This window comes from Telopea speciosissima, chromosome 9 (genome assembly GCF_018873765.1).
Source record: "Telopea speciosissima isolate NSW1024214 ecotype Mountain lineage chromosome 9, Tspe_v1, whole genome shotgun sequence".
Classification (NCBI taxonomy): Eukaryota; Viridiplantae; Streptophyta; class Magnoliopsida; order Proteales; family Proteaceae; genus Telopea; species Telopea speciosissima.
Window position 1 is genome coordinate 3,189,550 of NC_057924.1, and position 16,015 is coordinate 3,205,564.

Genomic DNA, 16,015 nt, shown 5'->3' on the forward strand with positions numbered 1-16,015 from the left:
ATATAGGCAAGGGTGAAATGACCGCTCTACCCAACCCAGGAAGGGTGCTTGGGCAGTGGGTAAAGGATCACGAAGCTAAGGAGTTTTTTTATTTTTGGTTTAGGGAAAAGTATCTCTGAACTGCCAGGATACCCTACGCCCCCTCACATTCATTTTGTGGGCAGAGGATCGTTGCCAGCCTGTGTGGCCCTTGCACCAGTATGGGGCTAGTGAGAGCACCGTGTGGTTATCGATAGGGGTGGAATTTTCGCATTTCATGGGATCAAGGTTGTTATTTTGCTCTCCTCTGCGTATGGACGCACGCACCATGCAACCTGGCAAGGATCTTTTTTTCTATTTTGATATTCATTCACTCTGAGGGGGGGGGGGCGTAGGGTAACTTAGCACCTAAGAGAACCCTTGTCCATTAGTTTATTAGACAAATTAATTAAGATTCAAAAGTATATTTTATATTATTTATAGCTTTCAGTATGGTTAAGCAATATATGTTACTAAATTATAAATTATTTAAATCTATGTGTTAGTGAGATTTAGGTATGGTCTTAAATTGTTTATAAAAATGCTATTTTAGGGTTGGTTTAGTAGACTGTGTTGGCAGGGCCCTTTAATTTCAAGATTATACGGCTTGCATTACGCCCGAGGGAGAAGCTGAAAAACCGGTGGTTTGACTTTGGACCAATTTTTTTTTCCCATCTTTAAATGGCTGAGCCGCTTGACAGTGGAGATGGTTTAATTCTTAAGTCAATTAGACCATAAATGCTATTTATAAGTGATATAGCTGTACTGTTGTACACATAGGTGGCCAAGGGGTTCAACACAAGAAGGAAAAATAATAATAAATTTTTCCATGAAGACTTAAATATTTCAAAATAATTGGTGCATTGGCCAAATGAAGCCACCCTTATTTATAAATACTCAGAATCATAATGAATGGCTAAGATATTTACAAGTGTCTTTGATCTAACGGTTACAAGAATTGCCTCTCAAAATATCTACCTTCCACGCGAAATCAAATCAAGGGTTCAAATAATCATTTTCACAAGGATAATATATGTAGTTAAATTGATGAAAATTTGAGTGCCATAGAAAAATTCTCTAAATGAGTCATGTGTAAAATTTGTTGGTTATATTTATTTATAAGGAAAAAGATTGCTACAGTGACATTTCTGTCTCCATTATGACCATGTGGGAGTGCGACCCATGTGAATGATATCATTTTTCAATCCATTGTTGGTTTTAGTCTGCTAGTTCTTTCTTATACTACCCTTATAGGAAAGTCTCCCCCTTATTTATATGACATGTTATGTGAGAAAAAACGACGCCCAGAAATGATGATTTTGTAGAAGAAAACGAAGATAAAAAGAAGACAAACACACAACACTAGATTTTACGTGGTTCAACTCCAAGTAGGTAGGCTACATCCACGGCAAGCGATAGAATGGTTTCACTATTTCTCCGAAGCAAAAATTACAAACCCTCAGATTTCACACTCTCAAAGAGATAAGGACACTTTATAAGAGAACCCTAACCCAGAAAAGTACAGAACTACCCCGAGAAGCCCAAGAGACCCATCCGGTCTGATTCGGATCTGAACCCAACATATGTCGATATACATATCAAATCGAAAATCTCAACGAGCCATTTTGGCGCGTTTCGAATGTGAAACGACCTGCCAAAGAATCACCACAACACTTTCTGGACTGAGATCAAGCTTCACCAATAACACATTATGTGTGAAACATTACTAATGGATTTTTTACTAGTCCCTATTTTTCATATGGTATATTTTGAATATACTAACCTCTTGGTACCATTTCCTAAGTAGAAGAAAAAATTTTAAGTAAATTTTAATTTTTATATTGATTTTACATGAATGTTTTTTCTTTTATGCGGAATTTAGCTAGAAATAAACAGAGTTTTTCAAAACACAACACTTGAAAGCATTATATACTTACACATGATTATCAAATTAATTCATGAGTAGATAATAATGTGCATAATAGGTTCACAAATTTTAATTAGATTCTAACAAATACTATTGCTAGCCTCTTCATTTTTCTTTTAAATTTTTTTAACCCAATAAAAAAGTTGAAGTTGTGTTTGGATGCATGGATTGACTCGAATTGAGTTGCATCCTTAAAGAACATATCTCTAATTTTTAGTCCTATACATGTGAATCAGTTAATGAACAAAATCTTTTGTCAACTTATCTCTGCTAATCGTGATTTTTATGATTAATGAGAACCTAATCTCGAATGGGACAGATGGTAAAGAAAGGAGTAGAGTAGCATATGTAGCAATAATAGAAATCATAATCTTCTTTATTATGAGTTTAAGTTCACAATAATTGCAACATGTGAGATCGTAATTAAGGGACAAGCAGGCTCCATGGTTTTAAATATGAAATTAATATTGTAATACACTATAAATGCTTCTTCTTGATTTGGTTAATTAGACATTTAAAGCAAGGGACCCCACAGATAGAAAGAAAGTTTGAAACACACACACACCCAAAACAAATATTAATGCTCTGGTATATATATATACCAATTATCAAAGTATTTGTAGCTTTGGAACAATTTTCATAATTAATTCATTTGTTTCCTTACCTTTGATTCTCTCGCTGCCATCCAAACCCTCCATGTGTGGACACACATACCTACCTTTGATCCACCAGCACACATACCAACCCTGTCTACCCCCCCCCCCCCCTAATTATTTTTTGAAGCTTTCATATTTGATGAATTTTTAAAGGGGAAAGAACTCTGGCTGTGTAGTGTACTAGTATGTATGCCAGTTACTCTCCTCTCCATCATAATTTTTGGATGAGAGATAGACACAGAGGCATTAGCAGCATGAGACATCATTTTTTTTTAAAAATAAGGGAAGAGTTTTTGTCTAAGAGCGTGGTCTCTGCGCCAGCACGAGGACTAATGGAAGCACATGCAGAAGCATCAATAAGGGTAAAATTTTCGCCTTTCATTGGAGGTGGGTATTCATTTCGCCTCATCTTATGTCTAGGTGCAAGATGAATCATACTCCCAAACATAGTCCATTTTCCCTTTAAAATATGTTTTTTCCATTATTTTTTGGTGTTTGCATTGTCGCACTAAATTTTGTCTGGATTCAATTCAAATAAGATTAAGTGAGAGGAAGTTGGGTCTAGAGTTGTGTTTAGCATTCTTTAATGGCTAACTTTTAAGGATGAGTTTTACCAAAGTCCCGAAAATTAGTATCCGAGTTGGGGCGTGACAATTCCAGTGTAGATAAAAAAAATATATCTATGAAGATCTCAGTTCCCGCGTGCTCTAACACAAAATGAAAGATTATTGATCAGGGTTCCATGCAAAACAATGATCCCAAATCAAATATGAGGTGCCCGATGTGAAGATATACACAATTTATCTTTATTTTATATTTTTTGGTCGAACACCTACCTACCTTCCCTTCCCCGAATTGTTATCCCCTCTAATTCGTTGTCCCCTCAACTTCCTCATATGATGATGAAAATGACCACCTTACCCCTACCCAAAAACACTGCTCAAGGTGGGGGTCCACTCCCCCTATTAGAGGAATTGAAAGAATAGGAAGTGCCCGCGAATTGGAGGTCCCCCTATTAATTAGAGGAATTGAAGATGCCCACGAATTGGCGGTGATAAGTATCCTCTTCCCCTAGCCCTTGCTTTTCTTTCCCTGACTTACGATTTAAAACTCAAGACTTGCTTGACGAATCCGATTAAAGCCGAGTAGTCGTCAAGAGTTCTGGCCAGGGCATCACACCGGAGGAGCGGCGGAAAGAAAAGCCAATAAGCCGTAACCATGACGAACCCTATGGTCAGTGTTATAGACACCACCCGATGCAACTTCCACCTACCAGCCAAGGCCTTCTTCACGGCAATCTCACAAGCCAAACAAAACCCATGTAGTAAATGGTACCAGGTGTTCTCCCATGTAGGTCTTGTCCTTCCCAGATAGTAAAAGATGAGTTCATGCATCAACCCCGACACTAAGAAGGTAGCCATCACCGCCATTAATGAAGCTAACACCGGCCACCTCCTCCCCAACATTGTACCCATTGCGACTTGCTGCGTGGGCTCGTACACTATTGGGCGTAAGATGAAAGTGACCGTGGTATTCCATCTTCGACCCCAATAATCAATTAGAGATGTCGATAGGTAAAGCTCGTTGAACTGAGATTCTAGTTCATGACCCAATAGAGCTTTGGCGAGAGAAGCAAGCATGGCAAGGATAAGTTCAAGACTCAAGTAAATGTGGAGACAAAAGAGGATATAAACGAACTTTAGGTGAATAAAAATATAATAGTGTTTGTAATTATAGGCATGGATCGTTAAAACTAAGAGGGCAATTTGGATTGCGTAGTTAAGAGGCGATTTGGATTTGGGTTTGGATTTGTTGGTGGGATTGTGTTTGATTTTGATGGGGAGAGAAGAGAGAGAGATGAAACGGAGTAGGGACATGGTTGAGGTGGTGAGAGATAGAGGGCCTTGGCCGAAGGCAAAGAGGAGAAGCTTGAAGATAGCGAGCCAAGAGATGGAGAAAGCTGTGATGCCTATGAGGTGTATGGAAGAAAGGCTGAGAGGGAGGAGGAGGAAGATGGAAAGGACGGGTAGGAGGAAAAGGAGTCTGAAACTGCCCTTAGGGATACTTCTTCCTATGATGTAAGAGTAACTTAGAGATGCTAAAACTGAAATGCAGACCATCATGAAGTTCTTCATCTCCCCCTCCATTTTTAGTTCCCTTCCTCGCTTCCTTGATACCTGGCCTGAACTTCTTAGCTCATGGCTTAGTGGGGTTTTTCATAGAACTACTGAGTTCTAGAGCGAGCATGAAGGGATGGATCATAGATTGTCTCCTCTTGATGTCCACTGTAGCTGTGTCGATCGTTTTGGGGATTATACAGATGTAGTGATTGGATTCTGTTGGGTCATGCCTTTTGGATTCTGAGGCTTAATCATGGAGAAGGACGTACCCAATGCATGAGGTTCTGCGACTGCAGTCATAATGTAGTCTTACGGAAAATTATCTACTCCATTTCCAGTCCGCTCCATTTCTCCAAGTTCCTCTAATAAAGGGGAGTGGACCCTACCTAGGCAATGTGTTCAGGCAGGGGTAGGGTGATCATTTTTGCCCCCTCACCATTAGAGGAATTTGGGGAAATGGATCGGGCAGAGAAATAGAGCAGATAATGATCCGTAGTCTTACCCCTGCTTCACAGAGAAGTTGTTTCTTGACTCGAACCTGTGATTATGTTGCGTCGAGGTCCAAAATGTGTACATGGCTCAACCAAACCCACTCTCGACATGTCATCCCTCCTGAACCATATCGGTTGATTTTTTTCTAGCTCAGATTGGGTTACTCTAAGGGTGTTTAATATAGAAACAAAACTAGCCGTTTAAAATCAAATCGAACCGAAATGATTAATTCAGTTAGGCCGTCAAACCAAATAAAGAACCGAATAAATCATATATATATTTTAATATTTTAATTAACATGGATGATAAATTTTATTTCATTTTATGTTTGAAAACAGTTTAGTGGATTATGACTCTAACGAACAAGGGATTCTTTTGTTGTAAAAATGTAAAAAAGTTTACCCAAATACCTAAAATAAGGCCTAACCGAATACAAACCGGGGTCAAAACAGATATAAAACCGAATAAAGAATCGAACCATGTCGGTTCAATTCTGGTTTGAAAACACATATTCTTATTCGGTTTCAATTTCCAAACCGGTTAACACCTTTAGGTTACTCCTAGAGTTTTTCTCTCTCTATTGGAAATTATAAATGGGTATACAAGAGGTGCAACAGGGCTGTGTTGGGCTGGGTTTTTGAGAAACCCTAACCCTTTTTTTTTTCAATTCAACCCTAGATTTCCTTAACTTAGTCCAGGTCCATTACCGGGCTCAACCCAGTCCACTTAATTTAAATAAGGGGATAGGTTTTGACAAGATTGTTGTGATTGTTTGACATTGATCAAGCCAAAAGAGGTGCAATGAAGTGGTTTCATCAATGGTCAATACTCAATAATATACCACACCCTTGTGAATTGTGAAGTACTTAAACGGTGCTCAATCCACACCCACACAAGTGGGATCTGGCTCTCTTCCAGCCATGGCAGGAGTTGGAGGATCCAACCCAGTCAACACAGGGGGGTTTGGGGAGGGGGGGGTGGAGGCGCACGTGAAATGACCCAAACATCCTTTTTTTGGCTGGGCTGGATCCTCTATTTCCTGTCACAGTTGGAGGAGAGCCAAATTGACACAAGTGAGGTGAACGGTGAATACTGCATGATGCACAGAGGAAGCGTACACAACTACTACTCACCCTAACCAAATGTGTCATATACTTGAACTGAGTAATTTATCATATGGTGGTAGTGTCGGTGGTGCTGATGGCGGTGGCTGGATGGTGGTAGGAGACCATCAAGAAAAGAAGAAAGGTGATGTTTTAATTTTATCATAAAATTACTGTTTTACCCATCAAATTAATCATGTGCTCATTAAAGAGTAAAAATGAAAATCAATTTCAATTTTAATTTCAATTTCAAAATTGAAAAAATTCCACGGTTATTTCACTGAAATAAGGTGCAAAAAATCAAACCAAATAATTCACCCCATTAAATTGAAATAGAAATCATACCCAATCACGCCTTAAAACAACTTGTTTGAATCAAAATCATCCAAATTACTTTTTCCCAGTGTCCTCTCTCTCTCTCTCCCTCCCTCTCTCCCTCCCTCTCTCCCCTCCGCCACCTATAGTTGACTAATAAGTTTGGATTAGATTAGGTAAAAAGAAGTCTTGAGACACGATTAAACAATTAATATTAAGTAGTAGTTGTTAATATAATTGATTTCTTCCAATTTTATATTACTTTAGTCGTGACAACGTGCAAAACTTTACTCTTACACTATCTTTCTTTCTTTCATTTTTGGTCTTTGCAACATGTAGGGACGAATGGTTTATTTAATTGACCTAAATACCCTTTATTGATCAATTTTCCCTCCCATGAACCTGAATGCAAATCCAAATTGAGGAGGATTCCATTCTTGATTTTCAGACGATTCTCATTCTCCAGCCATCAATTTGGGTTCGAAGGTGAACCATAATCGATACAGAAGTTGATGATGATGAAGATATATCGCTATCGTATTGGTCAATACGTATTGGTGTTATCAATATCTGATACCAATTCAATACTAATACAGTTGCGGTGGAAGGACACTTATGAAAGCAAAATGATTAATGTCATTACCTAATTATATTGTATGGAAAACATACTCGTATGTCGAGTGATACAGACTCATCCCATTAAGGAAACACTACACCTCCCTCCACCCTTAATAATTGACTTCACATTGGATCGGGCCTTGTGTTCCAGTCCCCTCTCATCATTTCAAGCACTATCATGCACTATTTTGGGTATTTGTATCCAATCAATGGTATGGGCCGATTCATATTGATATCGGCCATGACTAATACTGATACATGTTTACCAAAAAATAATAATTCTGATACATGATCAATACCGTAGCAATGGTATTGATACAAGGGAGGGTAAATAGTTCAAAAAACCAAAGTATTAGTATTGGGAAAAGGTTTTCAAGTTGTTGGGACCTACACTAGTATTCTTGTGTCTATCTCTCTCCTCCAAACATGAAATGACCTCGCTGTCATCCCATGCAGGATATTGTTTTGACACAGCTAATTGGTGTGCTCCTCTATACCACTTGTTCCAAGAACCCTCTCCCTTTTTTCTTTTTACCTTTTATCTTATCATTAACTTCTCAATCATTGGAAAAAATTGAATTATTTATTGTGTTACATAGTGCCATGCCTTTAATTGAAACTTATCACATAAGCAATGATTTTAAACTAGGAATCCAGGGTCAAGTCCGTCATGTCAATATCATTTTAGATCGCATTGGAATAAACCATCAGTCCAAAAAACCCTAGGATCAACCGCTCCAAAATGTCAAAATTGGATCAGTTATGACTCATGAGCAATGGATTTTTTTGCTTCTTTGGTGCCAGAAGGGCCCGCAATAGGGCTAAACAAGAACCCACAAGGGGGCCAGACAAAGCCCCAAAATTATTGCTACACTACTACTATTTACTATTATTAATAATTAGAAAGATTGAGGGTAGGACAGTAGATCACTCAACCTTTCTTTGGACTTATGCTAGACCTCCACGGCTAACCGCGACTAATATTTGGTTGTACGACCCATGAATGACATCATCCACCTCGGTTCTTATTTTTTCAGTTCTTTCTTTTCTTATATTTATAGAGAGATCAACACGGTTGCTGGCTCTCTAGTTTGGAAAACCCTATCCCTTTCGTACAAGATAGATTGGCCTTGCTCCACTCTTTGGCTCCAAGCAGAATGTCTCGCGGTTGTCTTTGTTGTTGCATGCTCTGCTCAATAAAGTATTCCCCCCCTTCACCCCCCCCAAAAAAAGTAGAGGTACTCACATCCATCTCGATCAATACTAATAAAGATTGGATGTATCGAGTTATATCGACCAATTTGATCTAAAAAATTCTTTTCCATTTATGTTTCATCAATATTGTATTAGACTAGTATCGATATGGGATGTGACCAACATGGATATGTATCATATAAAATTGAAATACCTGATATGCACTGTGTTTTAAAACCATGATATGAACTCAACTGGATCTTTGTCCCCTCCAGTGCCTTATCGGGCCCAATTCCCCCAATGCCTGTAATAGGGAAGCACAATGACCATGCTATTCCTGTCCAAACACTCTGTCTGGGTGAGGTTCACCCCCTTATTATAGACACTGAGGAATTGGGCCGAACAGGAACTGGAGGAGATAATTTTCCGAATTGAACTACCTACCACGACTTAGGTTTGAAGAATAAGTAGTTGGATTGGATAGCTTCAATTTAAAAGACATTAATGTCAACAAAATGTGAAATTGATTAGAAAAAGAAAGAAAAAAATAAGTTTTCCACCGAAAGAGAAATAAGAAAAAAATTGAAACGTGCGAGCTGCTCCTTCACTCGCTTTGGCTAATAAATAAAGCGTAAACGCGTCAATAGCACCATTGTTGAATACCTAAAAATATCTTTTTAAGAACTATTTTCTCCTTTCATCCCTCTAGACTTTGGAATTTGCAACATGAGAACATTGCAGTATATTCGTTTTAATTCCAACTCCGGCAATATTATCTGAAACATCATCATGATCTCATGTTCATGGCCATCATCATCATCAACATCTTACAACGTTTTTTCCCCCTCAACCCTCTAGGGCCAAAAGATAGACCAAAGAGTGATGTAGATTGATCACATGTCAAATTTTAGATAGAGGTTTAATGCGTCTTTTTATATGAAATTATATTTTTTCATGTATGTCCATGCACTTATACGGCCTCTTGCTTATGTTGATTTGATAGAAATCGATATTGGATTGGGCCTTCGATTCACATTGGTATCATTCCTAATCAATCCATATGAATTGGCCGATTTGATATGAATTGGCGTTTTGATCAATACAATTGGTATTATTGATAGCGACCGATACCATTACCAATATTGTGAACTAAATGCAATAATCCATGATTCCAATTGGACTGGAATTGGTCAGGATTGATGAATAATCTAATTATGATATATCTGGCTTGGAGATCGATTCTATATCGAAACTAGGGTTAGGGTGTATTTAAGCAGATTCCTACCCAATTTCAATCCAATCCAGGTCTCAATTGCGGAATTTTAAACATTGAACAAACCCTAACCCTAATTTTCGTACGAGGATCACTGGCCTGGCCTTGGGGTGCATGTTAGCTTGCCCAACCGTTCGATGCATGCTAAATGCACTGCAGCACTGGAGAGGATCCGAGCTCATTGGCTAAACCAGATCGATCAAAATTGGGTGAAATCAGCCAATCCAATCCCAGTTTTAACAAACTGGCCTAGTCTTTGTTTTTGCCATTTGGCAAGCTGACGTGTTGGATTGAAACTGGACATGTCAATCTATACACAAAATTGCCAAAAAAACTGCCACGTGGCAGTTAATGCCAAGGCCCCGCTCTGGCAAATCAAAGCCTCTTATTATTTACTGACTCAAAGCTCCAACCAAAAATCTCCATGAAAATTCCACCACAGACCAGCGATTTTCCTGTCGATGCTCTTCCCTTCAAAGCTCTAACTGCATAAATTTCAGTTTTCTTCTTACCCTTTAGCCCACCATCTCTTTATTTTCATGGCTTCTAAAATTGCGGGCTTTTCTTAGATTCTCTCTTATTCTCGAAAACTTCACGATAGCCATCTCAAGAATCTCCTCTCCTTTCTGCATTTTCGTTTTCTGTAGGTGAAAATTTTCTTTTTTAAGGTTCAATCCTCTGTTATCTTATTTCATTTTGCAGGAAGAAGCGTCTCTGTAAGCCTGAGGTAACTGGGTTTTTGTTTATTTTTCCTTTATTTCAGATTTGGTGCCCATAAATCCTACTTTTCCAAGAGACGCCTTTGAGGAAAAAGAAAAATCAAAATTTTTATTTGGATCTCATTCCTCAAAGAGGTCTTTGATGGGTTCAGGAATCGTGGGTTTTTGGTAATCAATTCTGCAAATGAATATCCTCTCAAACCAAATTCGAAAAACCAATTCTTTCTCTGTGATTCATCAGATTTCGAACTTTCATGCTTGAGAAAGAAGTAGGATGAAGCATTTCACCGACCTATAGCCCGCCCCTTTTCATCCACCGCAGAAACCCCATTACAATCTTCTCATCATCCTCTTCTGTGGTCGATACTTGCAATTGGAAGAAATGTATGGAACCCAAACCACTAGAGAAATTTCTCATGAATTTCAGCATCAAATGCCATATTGGAGGCCCAGCATCCACACCAGAAGAGCAAACATTGTTGTCAAATTCCAAGATCTTTATGGGTTTACCGTGGAAGGGAATGTCGACGATGTGAACGTTTTGAACGAGGTGAGAGAGAAGGTGAGGCAGCAGGGCCGTGTGTGGTGGGCTTTGGAAGCAAGCAAAGGCGCAAATTGGTATTTGCAGCCTCAGATTTCTTCCAACACTGAAGGCATTGCTGTGTCCTCCCTCAAGCTATCAGTCCTCTCGAATACTATTGCCTTGAAGAAGCTCATCAGGAAGGGTATCCCACCTGTTCTACGGCCTAAGGTCTGGTTTTCATTGTCTGGGGCGGCCAAAAAACGGTCTACAGTGCCTGAGAGCTATTATGAAGATTTGATCAATGCCGTCGAGGGGAAATCCACACCTGCTACACGGCAGATCGATCATGTAAGTTATTGGCTTTCCTTTTTTGGCAATTGCAAGCTATTGAGAGAGCCATCTTCTTAGTACTTGGTTGATATTTTCTGATTCTACTCTGTTTCCTATGGTTTCTTCATTTAATTTTGGGTGATCTATGCGACTTGTGAGTTTGTCTTCCTTTCGAATTGGAAGTGTACCAGTATAATTGGAAGTACACAGCAGCACGATATAGCTCCGATGACATTGATGAGGTTGATGTCAGATCTATTGAGTTCAATCCATGGCAGTATGGAAGTTTGCCAGTGGAATGATTCCCCCCCCCCCCAAAAAAAAACACCACCCACCAAAATATCCCCCTGGCCCTTGTATTTCTTCTTGCTTTTGCTGTACCTTTGGTCGGTCTTCTGCCAGCCAGTAACCACAAACCCTCAAAAATCTTCGTTTAAGAAACCCTTTACAGCTGCATCTGAGTGGTTGAAGGTGGATGATGAAAATGTAGAATCATTGAGTCTATTTCATGCATCATGATATAAATCTAAGTTTTTGTATAGCCGTTCTAAGATAACTTTAGCCTCCACTAGTTGGAAATATCATGTCTCAAGTGTGGCTTATGTGTCTTGTTCCTGTGGTAAGAAAGATAATAAGTTTTATGCTTATCCATTATGAATTGTTGTCATGATTTGGTCGGTGCAAGGTAGGTGACCTTTCAATGTCATAATTGGATCACGAGATGAAACTTGAAGTATGTCTCAGTTTGTTAAGTGTATGGCTTTCTTGCATATATGAATAAAGATGATTGGCTTTGTTTATATGTATATACCAAGCACAAACCTTTTGTACTTCTGAACCTTTATATTTTGATGTTGTCGTATATTTTATGTTGCCACTGCTTGATGTTGAGATTATTATTGTGTCTTTATTTGGCTGTTGGATGGTCTCCCCACCTCCACCCCTTCTTTTGGGTACTTTGTGAGGGATTCACCTTCTAATTTTAGCTATAATTCTATAAGCATACTATTCATATGTATTTTATTTAATTTTAATAAATAAAATATGTTTGAACTGATGATAGAATTGTTGGACTTGCTGGTGTCAGACAATTGCCATGTGTACGGGATGTCCAACATGGCACAATTTGAAAAAATGAACCTTCTTTGTTACTTCTAATTTGGTTGATACAGATCGCGCCTTCTTATGTGATGCATTTTTGTTTCCTTGTTTTGATTTGTTCTCTTGACTACATGTAGGATTTACCGCGCACTTTCCCTGGTCATCCATGGTTAGACACTCCGGAGGGTCATGCAGCTCTGCGACGTGTTCTTGTTGGCTATTCTTTCCGTGATTCTTGTGTTGGATACTGTCAGGTGGGTCATCCATCTTCTTCTTTGCTGATATTGATCTCTTAAAATAGGTTCTCCTCCCCCTCCCCCCCCCCCCCAATTTGTGTGATGTGATTTAAAGCCTGAGTTTTCCTTGGCAAACAGGGCTTAAACTATGTGGCAGCATTGTTGTTGCTAGTGATGAAAACTGAAGAAGATGCATTCTGGATGCTTGCGGTCCTTTTGGAAAATGTCTTAGTGAATGACTGCTACACTGATAATTTGTCAGGATGCCATGTTGAGCAAAGGGTTTTCAAGGACTTGCTTGCTAAGAAGTGCCCAATGTATTCCTCACCTATACTTTATCTCCTCTCGCTTCAGCTATGATTGTTCTATAGGTTTGTATATGCTCCAAGATGAATCTATTTTTTCTTACAATTTCTTTGTTTATATGCAGCATAGCTGCACATTTGGATGCTTTGGGTTTTGATGTCTCCCTTGTTGCCACTGAATGGTTCCTATGTCTATTCTCTAAGAGCTTGCCTTCAGAGGTCAAGAAATTTTCAGTCGTTACTCATCTTCTCTTTGGATTTTTGTCTCTTATAGAATGCATCATATTTATTGAAGCTTGTTCTTTGACTAATTATTTCCATTCTGCTGGACTCAATTCCAGACCACAATGCGAGTGTGGGATGTTCTTTTCAATGAAGGGGCAAAAGTTATATTTCATGTTGCCTTGGCTATATTCAAGGTATATACCCCAGTTCTGCTTTGGTGCTTGCTCGTTCATTTTAAGTTTAGGAGAAAGTTTTCCTTCACTGTGGGTAAGGAAACACCCACAAATCTATGTGTCATTATTACTTTCCCCCTTATTTGTTGGAGGTCTGAAATGCCCCTCCACTGTTCTCTGCACCTATTCAAGACCAATGACGGCCATTGGTGAAGGAAAACTCGGTCATTGTGTTCACTTTTTTCTATATGTAGTGCCATCTAGGAATTACACCCAAAATGTTTAAAACCGTAAGTATGATTGAACGTGCCAATGATTGTAGATGAAGGAGGAGGAGTTATTAATGGCCCATCAAGTTGGTGATGTAATCAGTATCATTCAGAAAACAACCCATCATCTCTTTGACCCTGATGAGTTATTGACAGTAAGTTAATTTCTTTTTCAAACTATTTTTCTTCCTATTATCTATATATCCTATAATATGTTGTAGCTGATGTGCTGATCAAAGCAGCAGAGTGTATCTTGACTAATGTCATGTCAGAACATGGATAAACCAGTTTGGTCCAGTGAGTGAATCACTTGAATCATTTCTTGCAGGTGGCTTTCGATAAGATCGGTTCCATGACAACCAACACTATTACAAAGCAAAGGAAAAAGCAAGAACCAGCAGTCATGGCAGCACTTGATCAAAGATTGAGACGACTAAATTCTCTAAAGATGGATGACAAATAACTGATTTGGTTTCTGCAACATGTTAATCAGACGATAGGTCATATCCAGCACCCCAGTTTAGGCCTGGTGTTCCTTTTAGAGAGAGAGAGAGAGGGTTGTACAATACAAAAGTTTCCAAAAGTGAGGGAAGCCCAAGAACAGGTGTCTCAGGCTGTGATATGGGTAATGTACATTTTCAGTTGTGATGAAATATACAATTATACTGCGATGCAGGTCAAGGCTTTGTGGTGGATATCTATCCATACTATATTTCTGGTTTTAGACATGTGAGATTCTGCAGTTTACACCTTCAGTGCCGTCCAAGCTTCCAACCTCTCCCTCCTCCCCCTCCCCCTTGCTATCACCAAAAAGGCCCAATCAAATACAATTTCTTAGGCCCGTTTGGTTAAAAGTATAATGCAATAATGAAGTAAAATTAAAGGGGAAGAGTTTTCTATCCGGGAGCGTGACTCCTGTGCTGGGAGCACATGGTGAAGCATTTATGGGGATGAGAGTTTGGAATTTCATGGGGGTGATGTCATTTCACCTCACGCTGTGTCTGGGCACATGTGCTCTGCTCCCGGATAGAGTTCTTTTTCCCAAAATTAAAACAGCAAAATGGAATGTTTCATTCAATGGTGCGAGCTCGAGCAATAACAATTAGGTCTGCTTGAACTCGCTCCGTTGGATAAAGCATCTTCCAAGTGTCGAGCTTGCAGACCCGAGCTGTAAAGGCACCATCAGATTAAGCACCATAGAGTATTTTTATCCATGTGGCAAAACATAATAATCAGCCCCTCCAAATGCATTTGACATTTTTTCCCCCTTTTCAGAAACTTGATTTTTAGTGGATCTCCTTGGGTTTGTTCTGCCATCTGCACAACTATGTTTTGGCAACAGAATATTGGGCCCCATCTGATCTTTACACGAGGAAGATAATAATACTGTCCATGTGAACTTCCATTGGTTGACCAGCCAGGATGTCTATAACCCAAAAAAACAACTCAATCTTATTTCAACTAAATGGGATCGGTTACATAGATCTTTTCAAAAAAAAAAAAAGGATGAATGATGGAAAATAAAAAATGAAAGTAAAAAAAAAGAAGATAGCACAAGAAATCAGAAAAGTCTCATTTACATGGTGTCGATACTGTGGATTCTTGCCTCCAATAGATTCTATCTGAGGTCATACTTGGCACAAGACTCAAACTATGCATCTCATTCTTCACAACCTCACCTATGGTCATTTTAGATCTACCTCTAGCTCTTTTAGCTCCTTCAATTGGCATCAGATCACTCCTTAATGGGGCGTCCCTAGGCCTCCTTTGTACACGGCTAAACCATCTCAGACGACATTCTCGAAGCTTGTCATTGATCGAGGCAACTCCCACATCAACTCTAACACGTTCGTTCCTCACTTTATCATTCCTAGTTTTGCTGCACATCCATCAAAACATTCTCATCTCTGCAACACATAGCTTCGTTATATGACACTTCTTACCTGTCCAATATTCTGCCCCGTACATCATAGTAGGTTGGACAACAGTCCTATAGAACTTTCCATTAAACTTCAAGGGAATGTGTCAGTCACATAGTACTCTAGTCGTACCTCTTCACTTCATCCATCCCACTTTAATTCTTTGTGAAACGTCATCATTTATGTCACCTTCTTTATGTATGATAGACCCCAGATATTTGAAATAGTCACTTGGCGGTATCTCTCTCTCCTCAATTTTTGCCATGTCATCATCCACCAGAGTATGACTGAAGTTACACCTCATATACTCCTCTTTGATCTACTAATCTTAAAGCCTATTGTTTCCAGGGTTGATCTCCACATCTCTAACTTAGCGTTAATCACTGTTTTTGTCTCATTCACCAAAACAATATCATCGGCGAAAAGCATACACTATGATACCTCGTCTTAAATATTCTTGGTTAATTCATCCATGATAAGCGCAAACAAATAAGAGCTT

General features: G+C 39.1%; 2 protein-coding genes across 3 annotated transcripts; one reads left to right on the top strand and one right to left on the bottom strand.

The window, feature by feature from the left end:
* Positions 1–3,698: 3,698 nt before the first annotated feature.
* Positions 3,699–4,748, bottom strand: LOC122640231 (acyl-CoA--sterol O-acyltransferase 1-like). The gene has a single exon (XM_043833380.1). It carries the CDS (start codon positions 4,746–4,748, stop codon positions 3,699–3,701), a length of 1,050 nt encoding a protein of 349 aa, XP_043689315.1.
* A 5,648-nt stretch (positions 4,749–10,396) lies between these two features.
* LOC122640440 (growth hormone-regulated TBC protein 1-like) lies at positions 10,397–14,342 on the top strand. 2 transcript variants are annotated; one of them, XM_043833639.1, is made up of 8 exons: positions 10,397–10,443; positions 10,677–11,306; positions 12,527–12,643; positions 12,764–12,942; positions 13,056–13,149; positions 13,272–13,349; positions 13,651–13,752; positions 13,926–14,342. In XM_043833639.1, exons 2-8 carry the CDS (start codon positions 10,818–10,820, stop codon positions 14,058–14,060), a joined length of 1,194 nt encoding a protein of 397 aa, XP_043689574.1. In that variant the 5' UTR covers positions 10,397–10,443; positions 10,677–10,817; the 3' UTR covers positions 14,061–14,342. The 2 variants fall into 2 exon arrangements, with proteins under 2 accessions (XP_043689574.1, XP_043689573.1); XM_043833638.1 differs by lacking the exon at positions 10,397–10,443 and having other exon boundaries at positions 10,494–11,306.
* The last annotated feature ends 1,673 nt before the right edge of the window (positions 14,343–16,015 follow it).